At 32.0% G+C, this 17852-nt stretch overlaps 1 protein-coding gene and 2 long non-coding RNA genes across 4 annotated transcripts in view; 2 read left to right on the forward strand and 1 right to left on the reverse strand.

Annotated features, from left to right (window-relative positions):
* Positions 1–7284, forward strand: part of LOC136970933 (uncharacterized) — a 138362-nt gene extending 131078 nt beyond the window's left edge. Inside the window, 4 exon segments of the mRNA XM_067265427.1 lie at positions 1506–1718; positions 1872–1991; positions 4926–5066; positions 5204–7284. Coding sequence (XP_067121528.1) covers positions 1506–1718; positions 1872–1991; positions 4926–5066; positions 5204–5275 — 546 coding nt within the window. The 3' untranslated portion in view covers positions 5276–7284.
* A 1195-nt stretch (positions 7285–8479) lies between these two features.
* LOC136970935 (uncharacterized) lies at positions 8480–13625 on the reverse strand. Of its 2 annotated transcripts, none has more exons than XR_010880065.1 (3): positions 13381–13625; positions 13118–13312; positions 8480–8644 (listed from the first exon to the last, which is right to left on the reverse strand). It is a non-coding gene; the product is annotated as an uncharacterized lncRNA (long non-coding RNA). The 2 variants fall into 2 exon arrangements; XR_010880064.1 differs by lacking the exon at positions 8480–8644 and adding an exon at positions 12881–13044.
* On the forward strand, positions 12107–12880 carry LOC136970936 (uncharacterized). The gene is made up of 3 exons (XR_010880066.1): positions 12107–12224; positions 12304–12498; positions 12719–12880. It is a non-coding gene; the product is annotated as an uncharacterized lncRNA (long non-coding RNA).
* Positions 13626–17852: the final 4227 nt, after the last annotated feature.

The following is a 17852-nucleotide window of genomic DNA, read 5'->3' on the forward strand; positions in this document are numbered from 1 at the left end:
ATGACTGACCTCCTAGTGTTCAGGGTACAAAGACCACTTGGCCACTGGTGGGCCTAAGGAAATATGGATGGATGACAGTGGGAATTTATAGGTTACATTTTTTCAAATTGCAGCCCAATAAGTTGCATAAAAATAGCATTTATTCTTTTTTAAAAAAAAGTAAAAAAAACAAAAAAACTATTTGCATTTTTTTCACAACAGTAAAAGTTAACATCATCTTGGTAGAACATTTTTTGATTTTTAATACCCAAATAGAATGTGTGCCAATCTCAAAACACTTTTCAACCAGTGTTTATATAGGAAAAATTTTTTTTACATTCCAGAAACTCAATATGTTTTTACAAAATGATGTGTGGAAGAAGTCACAAGTTACATTCCAGTTTGTAATCACATCTATAATAGGCATATTAAAAAGCATTCTTTTACACTTTCTTCAAGCTTTTGTTTCATTTAGTGCAGCGATGTCCAGCCCGTGGGCCACGTGCGGTCCACTCAATGTTTTTGTGCGGCTCTTTTAAAACAGTAATTATCTTGTATAGATTTTTATTACAATGAAATATCACATGTATAGTTAAGGTGTTATACATAGAAATTAAAACAGTATTAAATACAGATTGTATGTGGTAAATACATTAAATACATATATATATATATATATATACAGCATGTACTATATCTACATATATATTATATGTAATACATTTGAGACTTTGTTAAAAAATATTAATCAGTATGTTTACAACAACAAATATTTTTAAATTTTAAGTTGGTGTTTTGATATAATTATTTTTCCTTAAATTTACCCTATATGTGTAATAAATGTCAAACAATAGACACATTCTTCAGTTACAACGGTCTTTAAAATTTTATTAGGCTTATTTCCGAAGAATTTAATTCGCATTACACATTTACACATGCATATAGATTCATTCCATGTTCCAATTCCAATTTCAATTCATTCCATGTTTAGATTGTTAATGGGTTTAATTATGTTTTACTGTGCAAGTTATTTGATTATAGTCAGCCACCAAGGGGCGCTTCATGTAACGGTTATGTTCTGTAGGTCATTTCAAAATTGGATGACCGTTAGTTACTTGTTTTCTTTTCTTTGACCTGGCAGCCATTTTAAATAGTTATTCTGATTAGCTTATCTCTGCTAATTAAGAGGTGGAAAATGCTTCCTGATGGACAAGTGATTTGATTTAGTGTATAAGAGTTCATTATAGGAAATTGCCTTATTTATTTTTATGCATCTGAAATAAATGTTTCTCAGCAGTCATAGGTAGTTAATTTATTGCCTTATTTGATTTGTAGACCTGTTTTTCTTTCTTCCACTTCCTGGAAATCAGTTACAATTTTTAGAGATAACTCATTTTTTAAATTCATCTTATGTGTAGTAAAGTTGTTGAAAAATTTTTTATTTCTAAAATATAGATTTAATTAAATGCTAATTAAATTATAAAATGGAATTTAATATTAACACTTAAAAATTATTTGCTATTTAGGTGGTCGTACCTAAGCAAAAGGGAGAAATTCTCGGAATGGTGATTGTAGAATCTGGATGGGGTTCCATGCTGCCAACTGTAGTCATTGCTAACATGGCACACAATGGACCAGGTGCACGTTGTGGTCAATTAAACATTGGGGATCAAATCATAGCTATCAATGGAATTAGTTTAGTGGGTTTGCCATTATCTACATGTCAGAATTATATTAAGGTAACATTAAGTTTGATTCTACTTGATATTTTACTGAATATTTCCTCATGAAGTTATTTAGAAGATTAAAATTTCAAGAGTCTAAAATCAATTTAAATGTATTCTATTACATATTAAGCATGATGTTGATTTTTTTTTCTTTTCTTTAAATAGAATACAAAGAATCAGACAGTTGTAAAACTGACCGTAGTGCCTTGTGCACCAGTAGTGGAAGTTCGAATAAAACGACCAGATACAAAATATCAGTTAGGATTTAGTGTTCAAAATGGTGTGGTAAGTAGTAATCTGATTCAAGCATTTAATAACATTTATTTGATTTTAACTGACTTAAACAAAATTCAAAAAAAGTAATACTTTGTATTACTTTAGAAACAATACAAAATATAATAATTATTATTATTATTACTATTATTATAAAAAAAAAATTAATTCCTTAATCTGACTCCTAAAACAGTGTTAAAGTTAACATTTTCACAGAGTTTTGCTTTGTTTAATCTGTTTAAATTCCAGCTACAGATCCATTAACTTTTAAACAGAACATAGAGAACCTATATATTAATTGAGAGTTTGTTTATCCAACTTAATTTGAGTAAACTGCTGGGGCTAAAAATACAGTTTGGGTATCAAATTGAAGCTCTTATCCTGCTGTAGATGATGCCACTGAAGAGAGATTTGAGAAAGGTGCAATGATTCAAGCATGATGAAGTAGCAAATGTACAAAGTTAAGTACATTTGCTAATGTACTTAAGTCTACAAGATAACAGGGAATGAGGAGATCCCAACATGTTTAACTTTGCAAAAACAAAAATTTGCTAGAGCTAGTTTCATTATTATAAATACTGAGGTCAATAAATATATATTTTAGTTACTAAGACCATTGTTTTTTGTCACCCTCTCCCAACCTCACTAATCCCTCACTCCCTCAAAAGCCTAAGCAATGTCAGGAATATGCAGCTAGTTAACAGCTATCTGTGATGCAGACTATGCATGTCAGTCTAACTTTTGTTGATTTGAAATGTTTTGATAGAAAATGGAAAATATAGAACATGCCCAGTCTGTCCTGAACAGATTGGGGCATGTTCTACATTTTCTATTTAATATTTTGTTTGAATTTCAATGGATCTGTAGCTGGAACTTACATTTTCAGCAATATTTATCTAAAATAAATCTTATCTTCAATCCTAAAATAAGAGTTTTAACTTAAACAGGTTAAGTGAAAATGGAGTCATATGAATCAGTTAACAAAAGAAATATGAAGAAATTATTAGAATTAAGATAAATTTAAAATTCATACACAAAACAAAAGATTAAAAAGGAATTATTATTGCAAAATACTAACTTTAGATATTGCAAGACATTGTTCATAAAATAACTTGACCAACTCAATGTTTAACCTAAATCAAATCATAAGTTACTGCTGCTGTTTGTTTATCAAGTTATTAAATATGTAAAATTGTATAACTTTATTTAAAATATTTTGAAGGATCAAAAAAATTTGAACAGTAATTATAAATAACATTAAAATAGAAGTTAGTCACTATATTTGGTATATCTAGATCTACATATTACATTCTCAGTTGGCCAACATTTTAATCCTTGAAAAGAATAACAACAATCTGCATAGCAAAGTAAGCCCACTATCAATAGGCTCTGGATTTGAATCCAGTTTGGACACCAAAATTTATCATGGAAGACATCCGAATCCATGCTATCCATCTTTCATTGTGCTGGGTATTCCATTTGACAATTAGATCCACTTGAAATGAAAATGGTATATAACCAGCTAGCTATATAACCTTAATGAAATCATGTAACGTACCATGCGATACAAAAGGCGGGATTACACAATTTAGGGTTCAAATTAAGTAGCTGGCCTGGACTTATTTTCGATCTTTATATTTTGCTTCCTATTAACACTTATATATGAGGGTGATTCAAAAAGTAGGTAACAAGAACTCTCCTGTACAAATTTTATTTCACAGGCAGATATAGTGATACAGATAATTATGGCACTGGTACATATTATTTTTCAACATAGTCACCATACTTGTCCAAACATTTATTCCATCAATATACCAAGGCATTGATGCCAACAGAGAAGAAATCTGTGCTAAGTCCCTTCAGCCACACCATGATGGCTTGCTGAACTTCCATATCAGTTTGAAGAAGCATTTGGGTGGTAGGCAATTCCAATGGTCTGAAGAGATGGAAATCACAGGGTGCCAGGTTGGGGCTGTAGGGAGGATATTCCAGTACCTCCCACTTGAAGCACCGTAAAAATTCAGTTTGCACATCTGTCCTGCCTTTATTGAACTCAGTGCACCAAACCCACATCTGTTTTTGTGACATGACATTACCACCATACACCTCAACAAGTTGACGAATTGCTACTGGTGAGTTGCCCTTCAGACCGAATCACACTATGCACTTCGACGTTTGACCACGTTTCTGTGAGTGCAGCCATTTTCAAAATGATATTGCAAGAGTCTGCCATAACATTTGCACCTTCTAATGCCTGTGTGATAAAGCTGCGGTCTTCTGCTTGCCCTAATGGGAAATATGAACAAGAGGAGGAATATGACACCTGTGAGAGCTCTTGTTACCTTACTTTTTGAATCACCCTTGTGTTGTTGTGAATTTTTATTTTATATATAAATAATACTGTTCAATCTAATATATAACAACAATGATTATAACAAGAATTAGTAATAGGTATATGTATATTTCAAATATTTCAAAAAAAAAAAAATTCTTTTTCATATAATGATTAAACAAAGAATATGCTTCTTATAAGCTGATCACTTATCAAAGAATGCCAGAAGGTTGTTGTTGGGACCTACACCTTGTGTCTTTTATCTGTATCAGTGTAACTCTGCATTGTCCTATTTACATGTCCGAGCATCACGGGATTGGTCACTGATGTAAATTAGTATATTTATATTTTTGAAGTTAGGACAGACTCCTAAGAAACCTCCAAAATGTGCTAAAAAAGATCCCAAAAAGAAAATAACTTTAACTAAAAATAACACCCAAAACATAAAATAATGATTGGACTTTGACTCTTTACAATCACTTTATTTTATTTTAATCTTTGAGTAATTTTATTTATTAAACACTGATTTAACATATATTAACAGATTCCTTTTGTGTGATTTTTTTTTTTTTTTTTTAACATTTAATTTTAATATAATTATTGTTTGTACTCAGATATGTAGTTTACTTCGTGGAGGTATAGCAGAAAGGGGTGGTGTACGTGTAGGTCACAGAATAATTGAAATTAATGGACAGAGTGTCGTTGCTGTACCACACGAAAAAATCGTTCATTTACTTGCAACGTCTATTGGCGAGGTAAGAGATTTTTCTCATTTTAGATATTTTTAAGTTATTCACAAGTCTTATTGCTTTTCAATCTAAACTCTTAACATTTGATAATCAGTAATGGTCAAAAAACTTTCAAGATTTTAATAAAATGCATGATTTTTTAGATTCACATGAAAACAATGCCCACATCAATGTTTCGGCTACTAACTGGTCAAGATACTCCAGTGTATATTTGAAAAGAAAAAAACTTGAATAGATTAATTTTTTGCAACATTAATGTGGACCACGGTATTTCTGAACTGTAGAAATGTTGCCTCATGTTTATTATTAATTTACTGGCTCAGGAACGTTCTCTTTTATACAAATAATTACGCAGTGAGGGGAAAAAAGTAACTTGTAAAGCAAAAAAAACAGAGAGAGAAGTTGACCTCATTTTGAAAAGAAACTAAACTGAGTCAAGCAATTGGTTTTCCAGCTCAGTAAGGAAGAAATCATCTATGTTGAACTGCTAATTAAGAAAAAAAAATTGGTATTTATTTCTTCTTATATGCTGTAGGCTGAGTTTTAGCTTTAACTCATCTGCAATATCAGTCTGTAATACCTCTCTAGTCATGATTAAATATGTGTGCTCTAGAGAAAAGATTAAAAAAATTCAGGTTTTTGCAATGTAATTTGAAGTCATCAGTATTTTTGCTAGAATTAGCTTTTTAGATGCTGTGGGTAGTCTTTTCTGATTTCCACAATATTTGCTGCTATGATGTTTTAAACCGAATGAATAGAATGATCTTGGAATATAGCATCATATTATAATCGAGAGCTGCTCCATACTATTTTCATTCAAAAAAAAATTTAATAATAATAAAGTAATAGGAGTAGTTGTGAATCCTTTATCACTGTTTATTTTGAACGAATAAGAAAAATTTACTAGTTACGCTATACAAAATGTGGGTAACCGAAACAAGTAAAGGTGCTATGTGTGACTGCATCGGAGAAGAAAATGGCGATTACGAAACCGACGTATAGCGTAAGCATTCTTTATATATGTTCTAGTGATTTATGCAAGACGTGTGCAGGGACAGACGAGCGACCCACTCTGCACTTCTGCAGTCGAACTACCTTGGTGCCTCCTTTTACATGTTCCTCTTACAGTACTGTAGAGTAGATGATATAAATTGCTTCCGTGTTACGACTTTTTGCCAAAAAAAAAACAGAAAAAAATGAAAAACAAAAAAAAATAATGGCAATCGATTCTGTAGTCACTTTACTGGAAATTTATTTTAGAGCCTGTTTATTTAAAGAAAAGGTTCAAATTTGAGTAAATTAAAATGAGACCGATTGTGATAGTTTAAAATGTAACGAGTCAAAATTTAAATCTATTCAAAGCTATTTGGTGGGAAAAGTTTTTATACCCATCCATTATTGATTTTGCTTCCTTCTAAAGATTTGGATCAGAAGTTAAATCATGCATTCAGAAAGTTTTTATCTAAACACTACTTTGTTCAATGATCTCTGAATTCTTTGTTCCCATATCTTGAAGGAAATTTCATTTGTAGTTTAAGATTTGACTTTTTGCATTTCATCTATCTTGGTAACTTTTTGGAGACAGTTTAAAAAGCCACGATTAAAATTTACAAAAGAAAGGTATTAAACATTTTTGAGAAAATTGTATATCGAGTATATTGATTGTAAATCTTATCCATACGTTGGCATAATTAAAATGAGGGGGGGGAATAGATATTTACAAATGAAAAAGAGTGATGCAAATATGGATGAATTATTTTACGTGCCAATTCATTAAACATATCATTCCTCCTTCTACATAGTTTTTAATTTAATAGAATATGTAGTAAACTGTAATTATTTATGAGTAATGGATATATTATTTAATTTGTGAATCTAGTGGAGAGAGAGACAGATGTATTTTTTAAAAAGGATAAACGACGACAGAGTTTTTAATTGTTGTACAATTTTTGTAATAATGTTTTATGTTAATTTATTTGTTGGTGTATATAGTGAATGTGAATTTACTTGAAAGTTATGATTAATCTAATTTTTTATTTAATAACAGTTTGAATTTGAAGTTGACTTTGCTTGTATAATCAAAAAAGTTCTCTCTATGGCATGACCAAATGGTCAAAATGGTAAAGATGTTACTAAGAAGGTGATTATTTACGTGTAATTTTAAAGTTAATGTGTTAATGCTTCGGTCATTGATGAAAATAAAAGGAATGTTTTAAAAAGCAAACATTATTATTTTTTAAGAGTTAATAAAACAAGAATATTCTCACGGTACATTTAATGCCATAATTTTAAATGAATTATAGTCTTTTTGCATGTACTCTGCGTAAAATGCATGGACAAATGAATGATGATAGTTCAAAAAATATATAAATGTATATATATAATATATGTGTGACATTGCTACATTTTTTCTTCATTTAAAATTTACACTATTTAAAAATACTGTGGCAAGAATCTGTTTTGAATTTTTAATCCTTATAAATTATTTAAATAATAATGTTTGTTTGAGATTTTGATTTTTCATATAAAAAAATGTATAATTAAAAAAAATTGCATTTAATATATTATGATCATATCCTACGTGCTAGAATATATTTTAATGCCTATTCTATGATGATTTAATGATACTTTGATGCATGTATTCTGCATAGTAGCCTTTGAAGACCAATTGTTATTAAGTGACATAATAAGGAAAATGCTTGAGTGAATTGTAATTTCGAGTGCATTTATGTACATGCATAGTTGTCAGTATGCAGGATTTACAATTAAGTTGTTATCAATTATTTAAATATTTAGATTATTAAACTAAAGACAAGTTTTAAGATATGGAAAAATATCATCATTAACTCTCTTAGATTAACATAGAAATAAATAACTTGAAGCGTGCTTCAAATGAATATAAAATATTACATGTTTCTTCTTCAGATATGCATTTTACATAGGGCATTCTTACAAGCATTCATCTAACTATAGCAACAAATCTAAAATAGTTTGATTAATTATTCATTTAACGTTGTTTAATATATTCTTTTAACTTTAACACAATTAGTTCGACAATTTAACATAGACATTAATTTGTTTTGGGTTCTGTTACTATAGTTAGTTGACTAAGAATATTCTATATTTGAAAATATATTATGGTAAATTGCATGTGTGAAGTGATTTACAAACATTGCCAATTATTTTATTTATTTCTATGGGTTTTGGAGAATTCAATGTTTTGACTTTTAGAATGTTTTATGAGAAGTTTTAAGACGATATACATGATTTGAACTTGAGAAAATACTGTTCTGTTGGTGTAACTGTTAGTATTTATTAGTATGAGCGTTGAATGTGCTTTTATGTTGAATTGCATGCTGCAGGGTGAAAAATTTCTTTCTTGTTAATCTTTTGATGGAAAATTTAATGTACATTTCAAGTAATTATCAATAGTTTGAAGTATTTATTCTCTATTAAAATAGTTTTGTAGTTTAAATTTTGTTATTTGAGGACTCGATAGACAGTTCCGTGCAATAAAATCCCCAAATTTTCTCCTGTTGTATGCAATGTTTGAATATTGCAAGTTGATCCTCTCTTTCTTGTCTCTATAAATTAATTTTCAAAATTAGATTACTCAAAAGAAAAGATCCAGTGTTTATTTTATGTGAAAACAAGATGAAGTAAAGCAAAGTTTTTTTACAAAATTATTCCAACGGGCTTTGTTAAAAGAAAGATAGCAAAAAAATGTGTATATATTTGCTCATATTTTACATAGAATAAGTGCTAGTTTCATAAGAAAAGAAAAAGAAGATATATATTTACTTTTTTGAATTTTTATTTTCTTAAAGTAGCAGAAATAATAGTTAATCTCTAGTTATTAAGAATGTTATCAAACTGTAAGAATTGATTTTTGGAGAAGAAAAAAAATTGTCAGGAAATTAACTTAGAAATCCTTGAAACAAATAAATAATAATAAATTAAAATCAGATAATTACAGGTAAGTTCATAAGTATAATGATAATAAAAATCATCTTTATTACTATGTAATTGGCAGTGTACTTTTCTAGACATGTGCAGATTTTGGGAAACTGCTAAAGCTGAATATTGAACATAACTTCTTTATTTAGTATTATATGTAAAGGATTTATAAACAGGATTTTCAGTCAATTTTTGAACTTCAAATGCAGAAATGATTCGTTTCGGTTACAGTTCTTCAACAGTAGTATCTTTAATATTTGCAATCTTATGAAAAATAGTTCTTTTGTAGGATCTTCAGCTTGAATAATTTGCATTACTATTAACTGTATTGTACCATATTACGTATGTAATTTTAACCGATAAATCCTATTTATTATTTCAGTTAATCCATCTTATGAACTACTACTAAATTCTATGATTATTGTATTTTGAAAATCATTTCCTTGTAATCTGCATGGAAATCTGTTAAAATTTTCTTTCTGTTACATTCTCTATTTTGCCTGTTTTATAAATACAGTTATACCAAACTGGATATTCCTCCCAGCTTATTTATATTTTAAAAAAATAATTGGTTCTTGATAACGTGAAATCAAAATAAATAAAGACCCTACAACACGTACCTTGCGCCAATTGTCACGGAGCACCCGTAGATGGGGGTAAACAAATTGCATCCGTATCTACCTTATCATCTCAGATTTAAAGCAATTGCATCCGTCTCTATTTCCACGGTGCCGTGTCCGGGATAAATTTTATTAATTTGATTTCTTGAGAGAGATTCATTACAAGCTCAAAAGCAAACTGCTCTTGATTTCACCTTAACAAAGACCAAATGTATTCAAACCCTGCACTACTGTACATTAAATGGAAACTATCAAAGATTTATGATTTTAAATTCAAATTTCTAATTAATATAGGAATGATTTTTGATTCTTAAATTAATTTTAGAACTAGTTAAATCAAAAAAAAAAAAAGTTAAGAATAAAGAAATTTTGGAAAGACAAACAACAACATATCAATAATTAGCAATCTTGTAAATAATAATAATTAATTAACTAAATAATAATAATAAATAATGTATGGACATAGTTGTAAACTAGAATCTATTTCAAAAATTTTTTAATGAATAAGCTATCTATTATTAGCAAAATATTATAGGGAATAAATTGTAAAAACTTTAGCTTTTGGAGCCAAATTTTTTCAAAAAAAAAAAATTAAAAAATAATAATAATAATAATAATACTCATGTAAGTCTGTTATATTAATAAATATATCTTAAAAAATGGTTATAGAACAACAATTAATAATAATAATAAATTCTGGATGCTTGATTTGACATTCTGGTGAAGAAAAATAGACCTTTCCAGTTTGGTTACTGTGGAAATTAGAAAAGAATGAATTAGCCTGCTTAAAGTAGCCAACAATTTAGAATATAAACTCTTTAATTTGCATGTCGTATACCTTTAGATCAATTTTAAATAAATATGTATATGTATATATATATATATACACACACACACACACACACACTTTATTTTCATGTGCCATTTTGCATGCCAAATTTTCCAGTTTAAATTAATGGTAGAAAGAGAAGTTATACACGGTAAGAACTATTTAAAAAATAAATATTTCAGTTGTGTTTTTTCGGACGGACATCTGGCTTGTTGTATCTGACAATGGAATTTTCAATAATTGTAATTTAATTTCGATTGTGTGTACGTGTGTATACGAGTTTAGCATTGATTAACGCATCGTTAACGCACATTTTTCGGTGTATTTTAGGTTAATGCCGTGATATGTCTTGTACATTAATATACACACACACACCCACACACACATATACACGCAGAAGAGCGTTAAATTTGAATACAGTAAAAACAGGAATGTAAGAGAGACTTTTTTTGATTTGATAAAATCCCGTATAAAGAATTGTACAGTATAATTGTTGATGTCAAAAGTGTATATTCTTGTCATACTGGTCTTTTGCTATTTGTATAAAAAAGGGAAAAAGGAAAAAAAAAAATTTTATCGAAATTTCTTTGTGTTTACCTAAATCTCTAGGCTAGATCGGTTTACTTGGAGCCATTTTTTCAGTCATAATAGCATCGTACACACACAACACACGATTTTTTTATTATTATTTTGTTCTTTGCCAAAAATGCCAGCATATCAAATTTCTTTCCCCCCTTATTAATTTCGAATTTTCGGCTAAGCTGCAGGGAATTAGTTTTTAAAACCGAAACAAGGCCATGCACGTTGTAGGAGGGGGGAGAGAGAAAAAGTGTATGAGGAAATCGTATGTTAATTTAAGTCTTCCTTTTTCGTGTTAGAGAGGAGGAGGAGAATTCCTTGTATACTGTACATTTTAATTTATTAATATCATTTTATAGTACGCCGGAGGAGTAAACAATGTATATTATACTTTATCCAACCCTCCTGACTAGGGTTTACGTTCTGGTCAATATTATTATTATTATTTTGAAATCCATGTGTTGCGAACTGCAGAGCCAGATTCAGTTATTATATAGTAAAAAATAATAATAATAATAAAATATATATTATATATATAAATATATATAAAATGTTTTTCATAAACATCTTTTGTAGTTAATATGATCGATGCTGAGTCTGAGCTCCGTCGAGTTCTTTTTTGATGAGGACTTAGACTGCCTGAGGGGGGAACCGCAGTTCTCGTTGATATTACCTCATACTGATTGTAATTAGTGATGTTATGTGGATGTACTGATCATATGAAATGTCGTAGGGACAAAAATATCAAATAATCCTATGATATTGCTTTTCACCCCTATCGAGGGTTGTTTTGTATACACAAGGTTAATGTGAGCCTCTGTCATTGTGCAATGAGAAAAAAATAATAAATGATGATGATGATAATTAAACATTCGTGCTACTTAATTATGTGAGTTTTGTCTTGTCTTTTTGTTTAAAAAAACGATTAATTTAAATTTTGTAAATTAATATTTGTGTACAAGCTAGATGTAATTTGATAATTAAATCAGATTTATATTTAAATCTGCTGCAGTCATAAAAAAAATTAAATGGTTTCCGGAGACTTTAATTTAAATTAATGGTTTTATTATTACATTCGATTAACCGAATTTCATTAAAAAGGACGTCGAAAAAATTCGGTATGTCGTGGGCGATTTATGCTTTGTTTCTGTTCACTGTTCGGCACGCCGGAACAGAATCGTGTGAGTTTCGTGCTTTTTTTTTCCCTTAATGGCGGATGGAATTAAAGGAATCGCGATTTTTGACGTTTCACGTTCAGTTCCTTACAGGCCGTCAGCCTACTTGAGAAACTGCACCGACGATTACAGCAGCGAGCAGTGCAAAATCGACTGCATCAGCTTAAATTTTGCTTGGGGTGCTTGCATAGATTTACCAGATGCTGCTGTGTTTTGGTTTCCCGTATGCTCCTGCTTCTCTACGTCCTTCCACGAACTGGACGTAGATTACAGCTTCGGTAAGTTCATTTTTACGTAACGTAATATCGGTTCCACAGAAAATTTCCCGGGGGAGCAGCATTGCATCAAAGCATTTCAATTAACTTTTTTACGATTGATTCGTGGACTCGATTCCATGGGCTCCTCGCTGTGGACGCCCATGGTTCTTCGCACTTAAACACGGAATATAAACGCTAAAATTGCTGCTGTTTTCTTAGTAATTAGGATTTTCTTTTGCAGAATTTTGACGGACTCGTATGGAAGAGGTCCTACTTTCTACAACTCTTGTGGATTTGATCCTGACAATCGTTGTGTAATATCAAAAAATAAACCTCTGAAGGGAGGGAAAAAACGTTTAAAGTATGTACAATAAATTTAAAAGATTGCGTAACAAAAAAAAAATCAATGTCGAATTTGTTTATTATTAACTGAAATTAATTGATAGTGATTTTCTAATGTACACTAGCGATAAGATACACATCAAGGTTGTTACTAATTTATCTAAAGATCCATTACCAGCAGTTTTTTAAAAAAATCGAACAACGTAAATTATTTCAGTAAGTCGTCTGTAACGAAGAAGAGTAACTTTATAATTTTCATTCAGTTTTTTTACATTATTTAACAGTTTTTTTTACTCACCGTAATCGTTATCTATCTCCAGCTTTCCCATTGTTTTTGTAAAACAAGAGCATAGAGGATGCCACAGTCCGTCTCCTTTGGGATACATGATACAAGTCCCCCACTTGTACTTCAAGCTGATACAACCCGCTCTGCAGTCGTCGATGCCAAATTTTTCCGTGCAGTTTCTCAAATGCGCGGCCGGTCTGTAAGGAACTGGCGCGAGAAAATCGATTGATTAATCGATTAATCGACCGAAAACTGGGAGAAAAAGGGCAACTTACATGATTCTCCGCTGACCGAAGTTGTCAGCAATATTAAAATGGCTGCATAAGCGAGCATGCTTCGAGAATTTTAGCGTTTGGGTGATGACGAAATTGAGCTTTACTCCTTAATCAGATCGAGCAACGTTTCGTTTATCTTCAGCTTTAGTGACGTTATTCGGTATTAAATGTTTATAAACTTTGCTTTTGTGCATGCGTGCATTAAAATTTATAGGAGTCGAGGAATGCCATTACTCGACAACTTGCCGCTTGTTGCAGATGGTTTCGTCGTGCAAATTGTATTCAAATAATTACATTATCGAAATCTGCATGTTGGGAGATGTTTACATCGTCGACACTCGCCATATTTAATTAGAAATGTAGCAATAAACGGCAATCAATTTGCATTTTCGTTTCTTGTAATATTGGCGGGTGCGTTTTTAAAATGAAACTATTAATTACTTTGCGGCTTAACGAATTTAATAATTTCAAATCCATACTTTTTATTTTTACCGAATAGGAATGTTCCCTAGCTAGGGATAAATGATTGGGATGGGCTACAGGGATAGGTGGTTTCTTTTTACACCTAAGCTTGTGATGATAGCGAAAACACATACATCTGGGCACTGCTTTAATTCCTATCAGAGCCCAGCTACGGAGATGGGTAAGTACAGAGTAATTAGAGGTCACTGTAGGTAAGCGCTTAATCGGGCGGAGGGGAAAAAACAGCTTTCGATGTAAGTTATGTACTGTACGTATGCACATTAGTGGGGTGGGAGTGTAGAGAGGACGAGTCGTACGAGATGAAATTCGTCCTGCATTCTTGGAGGCAAAATTTTCGCCCGCTTGAATCGAACCGTCATGGTCACTAGTCCGAGCACCCAAATGTGGAAACCTGGCACTCCCCTGAAAACAAAGTGACTTCTGTCATTTTGCTCGTTTCTCTTGCCATGGCACAGGCGATTTTAATTTCTATAGTACAAAAGTACGAAGAATTATAGTTAGGACGCTGTAAAAATATATATAACAGACAGCTCGCTATCACTAATTCTTCGCGGGCGTCATTCGTACAGAACAAAGTTCTCTTCTGAATATTTCCACTCTTTTGCTCTAAATTCCTATCAATCTGTCATTGCAATAATACCAAATGTGCCTTTGCCTTAGATTCTTTCAGCATCTGCGAATTACTAAACGTACGATTTTGCATTGCGAACGACATTATGTCACCCGACTTTTATTCTCTCGAACTCGTACGTAAGCCTCATAATACCTAATTCTTCGTATTTGAGGTGCTCCAGTTGAACGCCACACTCGATTTGATGTCGAACAAAATGCGGCGTTAAATCTAAGTTTGATTAAGGTTGCGATTTTTCACACTGGACGAAGAAAGAACCACAGTTGTTAACGGGTTGATCTGGGTGACAAACAGCTGCGCTTGGTCGTATTGCAGTGGCGGATCGAGAGGAATCTAGAGAAGTGGAAGGTGCTGTAAATTATATGATTGTTCGTAGTTTTTGTACTGGAGAAATTAAAATCTCGTGTGGCATGGCAAAGAAAAGGAGCAAAAATTCCTCTCAAAATAAAATGACTTATGTTAATCTGTGGTTGCCAGAATGCCAGGTTTCCACAGCTGGGTACTCATACTAGTGACGTCTGTTCGAGGGGGACGAACGGAAACGTTGCCTCCCCTACAATTAGTAATAAATTTATTTAAAAGCAAAACTTGCATCTGTTTTCAATTTTAATGGCCGCATAAAAAGTGTTCCATCCGTTTCTGGTAATTAAAATTATCTACGACAGAATGAATTAAACTAAAAATTATCATTTCCTGCCGTTATTGCATCAAATCAATATTTATAGGATTTTAAGCTAAAAATTGGAGCGAAGCAGTCATGAAACTTTTGTTATTGATTTTGGTGGTGGCAACAATAAGCAATGCCTTTTATATTCGTGGTAATGTATGATTTTCGAAATTGATTAAATAATACCCTTTTTTCGTCATAATTGATGGTGATTTTTTATAGGTAGGGAAAAAGACCCAAAAGGGTGAGTATTTATTTATTTATTTTTGGAAATGTGCAGTTTTATTGTTAAAACTGGGCGATGGAATCCTTCACAGGACCCCTATTTAGGTGTAACAAACGTAGCCCAGAAAACTACGTGACCGGCCAGCTGCAAACACACGACCAGTGTTCAATGGTTCTGTCCACTCGACCAAACTGGTGGGCTTAAAAATGTTAACTTGGCAAATTGGCCTTCTCTATTAAATATTTTCTTCCATATCTTCCCTCCATACTCGCGTGACTAATATAACTCGGGATCGATTGTTTCTTAAAAGAACATATCGCCAGGTACAGAAACCCAAATATGCCCCCTAGGTGACTAAGGCGTTAGTCTACCGCTTTGGGGAACCCGGGTTCGAATCCTAGTGGTGGATAAATTCCAAGAATTTTTTAAAGGATGGCGCCGTCTCTTATCAGTCACCCGCCCCATTGGCTTGAAAAAAGGCTCTTAGTATCTACAGAGTGGAATGGAAAAAAAATCCAAAAATATTGCCAAGTAGGAGTGTGATCTTGTTTCAAAGACGCAAATTAGCACATTTCGTTAATGATTTCCGGAGAGATTATAAATGGTTTCCTTCCGTAGTTTGTTTATAAGTACTGTACATAGCGTTAATTAGCGTATTTTGGTATGGAGAGATCGATCCTAAGAACTTAAATACTGTAAGATAAGTTAAAACTTGTCCTTCCTAAGGGAGACACTCCCCTATTTCGGTGTTAATAACGTGAAGAAAACCCGGAAAACCACGTTGAATAGGCAAAAACCCACGACCAACTACTAGTGCTCGGTGGTTTTACCACTCCGCCCAATTAATCGTCTCTATTACGGACGAAATTTTCGGTGAATTCGTGTACTGTACGTGTGTAACTCGCATTCAGTACATATAAACATCTTACGAAACCCGATACATTACAATATTCGCCAATTATAATTGGCAAATATTGTAATGGGTTTCGAAACCCAATGTTGGGTTTCGTAATACAATAATATTATCGGGCTATTAATTGGCGATATTTAATGTTATACGGCAGTTGATGTAGTAGTATTCGGTACACAGTTGACCCAAAAGTCAGTTAACGGAGAACCTTCTAAGACTACTGGATACCTTTTGTTCCCAAATAGTTGCCGCGACTTTATTCGCGATTCGGTGGGTTTCCGCAGTTCTTTCAAAGTACTTTTAACCTCGGGTAACCGACTTTTGGGTCGCCCTGCGTTTGTCTTCGATTTCATTTGTTACCGAATTTACTTTTGTATTTTAGATGTACGAAAAAGTTTGGAGAATTTTGCAGAAAAGATAAGGAATGTTGCGACGGTTGGACTTGCGAGTTCGATTACTACCTGAATTTAAAATGTGGCTATAATTCCGGACCCTAAAATAATCGTTGCAACGAAAACGGTTTCGGAATTACCATACAAAATTGTAATGTGCATTTAATCGACAATAAAATGTAAGAATTTACTGATTTGTCTTGAATAAGACTTTCCGGCTGTTGTAAGTACAGGTAATTAACACCAGAAAGTATTGTACTAGTCAAATTTGACACTCCGGGTTTTTTGCAAATCTGTTTTGAGACCCCCAAAAACGGAGGAAAAATTTTGTTTAATATCTCTGGCATGTCTTTATTAATAGTGAAATAAACCACGACAAAAAACAAAAACTATGCCCATTTATTGCGGTTATATTTATAATAGGTAAGGACATGTCTATAGGTCGCCATTTTCTAGTGACGACTGGATATACTTTACTGTTAAAATTGCATTTTATAACTTTTATGAGATTTTAATTTATTCAAGATTGAATTATCGAAAGACTTCTGGGCCAAATTACACTGATTTTCCACTTTTGGAGGCAGAAATAAGTGCAAGTAAAACGAAATTTAATGCCCCTATAAGGTTTCAGTTTTCTTTAGATTAAGTTGTCGGCATTTCATTATGTTCAGGTAACACACTATTAGTTTGTTGTCGTCCCCTGAATTATATCGAACAAAATATTTAGAAACAAAAAGTAAATATAAATCTTAAGCCGCAATTTTCAATTTGTAGGCCTATACATTCCGATTGTCGGTCGTCCGTCGTTTGCCCTTCGCTGATCCCGAGAATGGTGTTAGATGGATTAATTTCGAGATAAGGTATGGAAAGCTTAGGGACCGGGAGCCCAGATAAACCACCAGTCAGGACCGGAAGTCACTTGATTTCAATTCAAAATTTATACCATACTATACAAAGCGATAAATTCGGTATGACAGGAATAATAATATCAGTTCTGTGAGTTTTAAAATGATTTACAAACCATAAGTAAAATAGTTTCAGCTCTATCAATAACTCTTAAGTGTTAATAACAGCTTAAGAGCCAATAGTATTAACTAGAGTGATTTCCCCATCAAGCACGAGTGCTATTTTTTGAGAAAGAAGAAAGTCACGTGGTCAGTATG

This window comes from Centruroides vittatus, unplaced genomic scaffold (assembly GCF_030686945.1).
Source record: "Centruroides vittatus isolate TY-2023 unplaced genomic scaffold, ASM3068694v2 contig_2210, whole genome shotgun sequence".
Taxonomy (NCBI): domain Eukaryota; kingdom Metazoa; phylum Arthropoda; class Arachnida; order Scorpiones; family Buthidae; genus Centruroides; species Centruroides vittatus.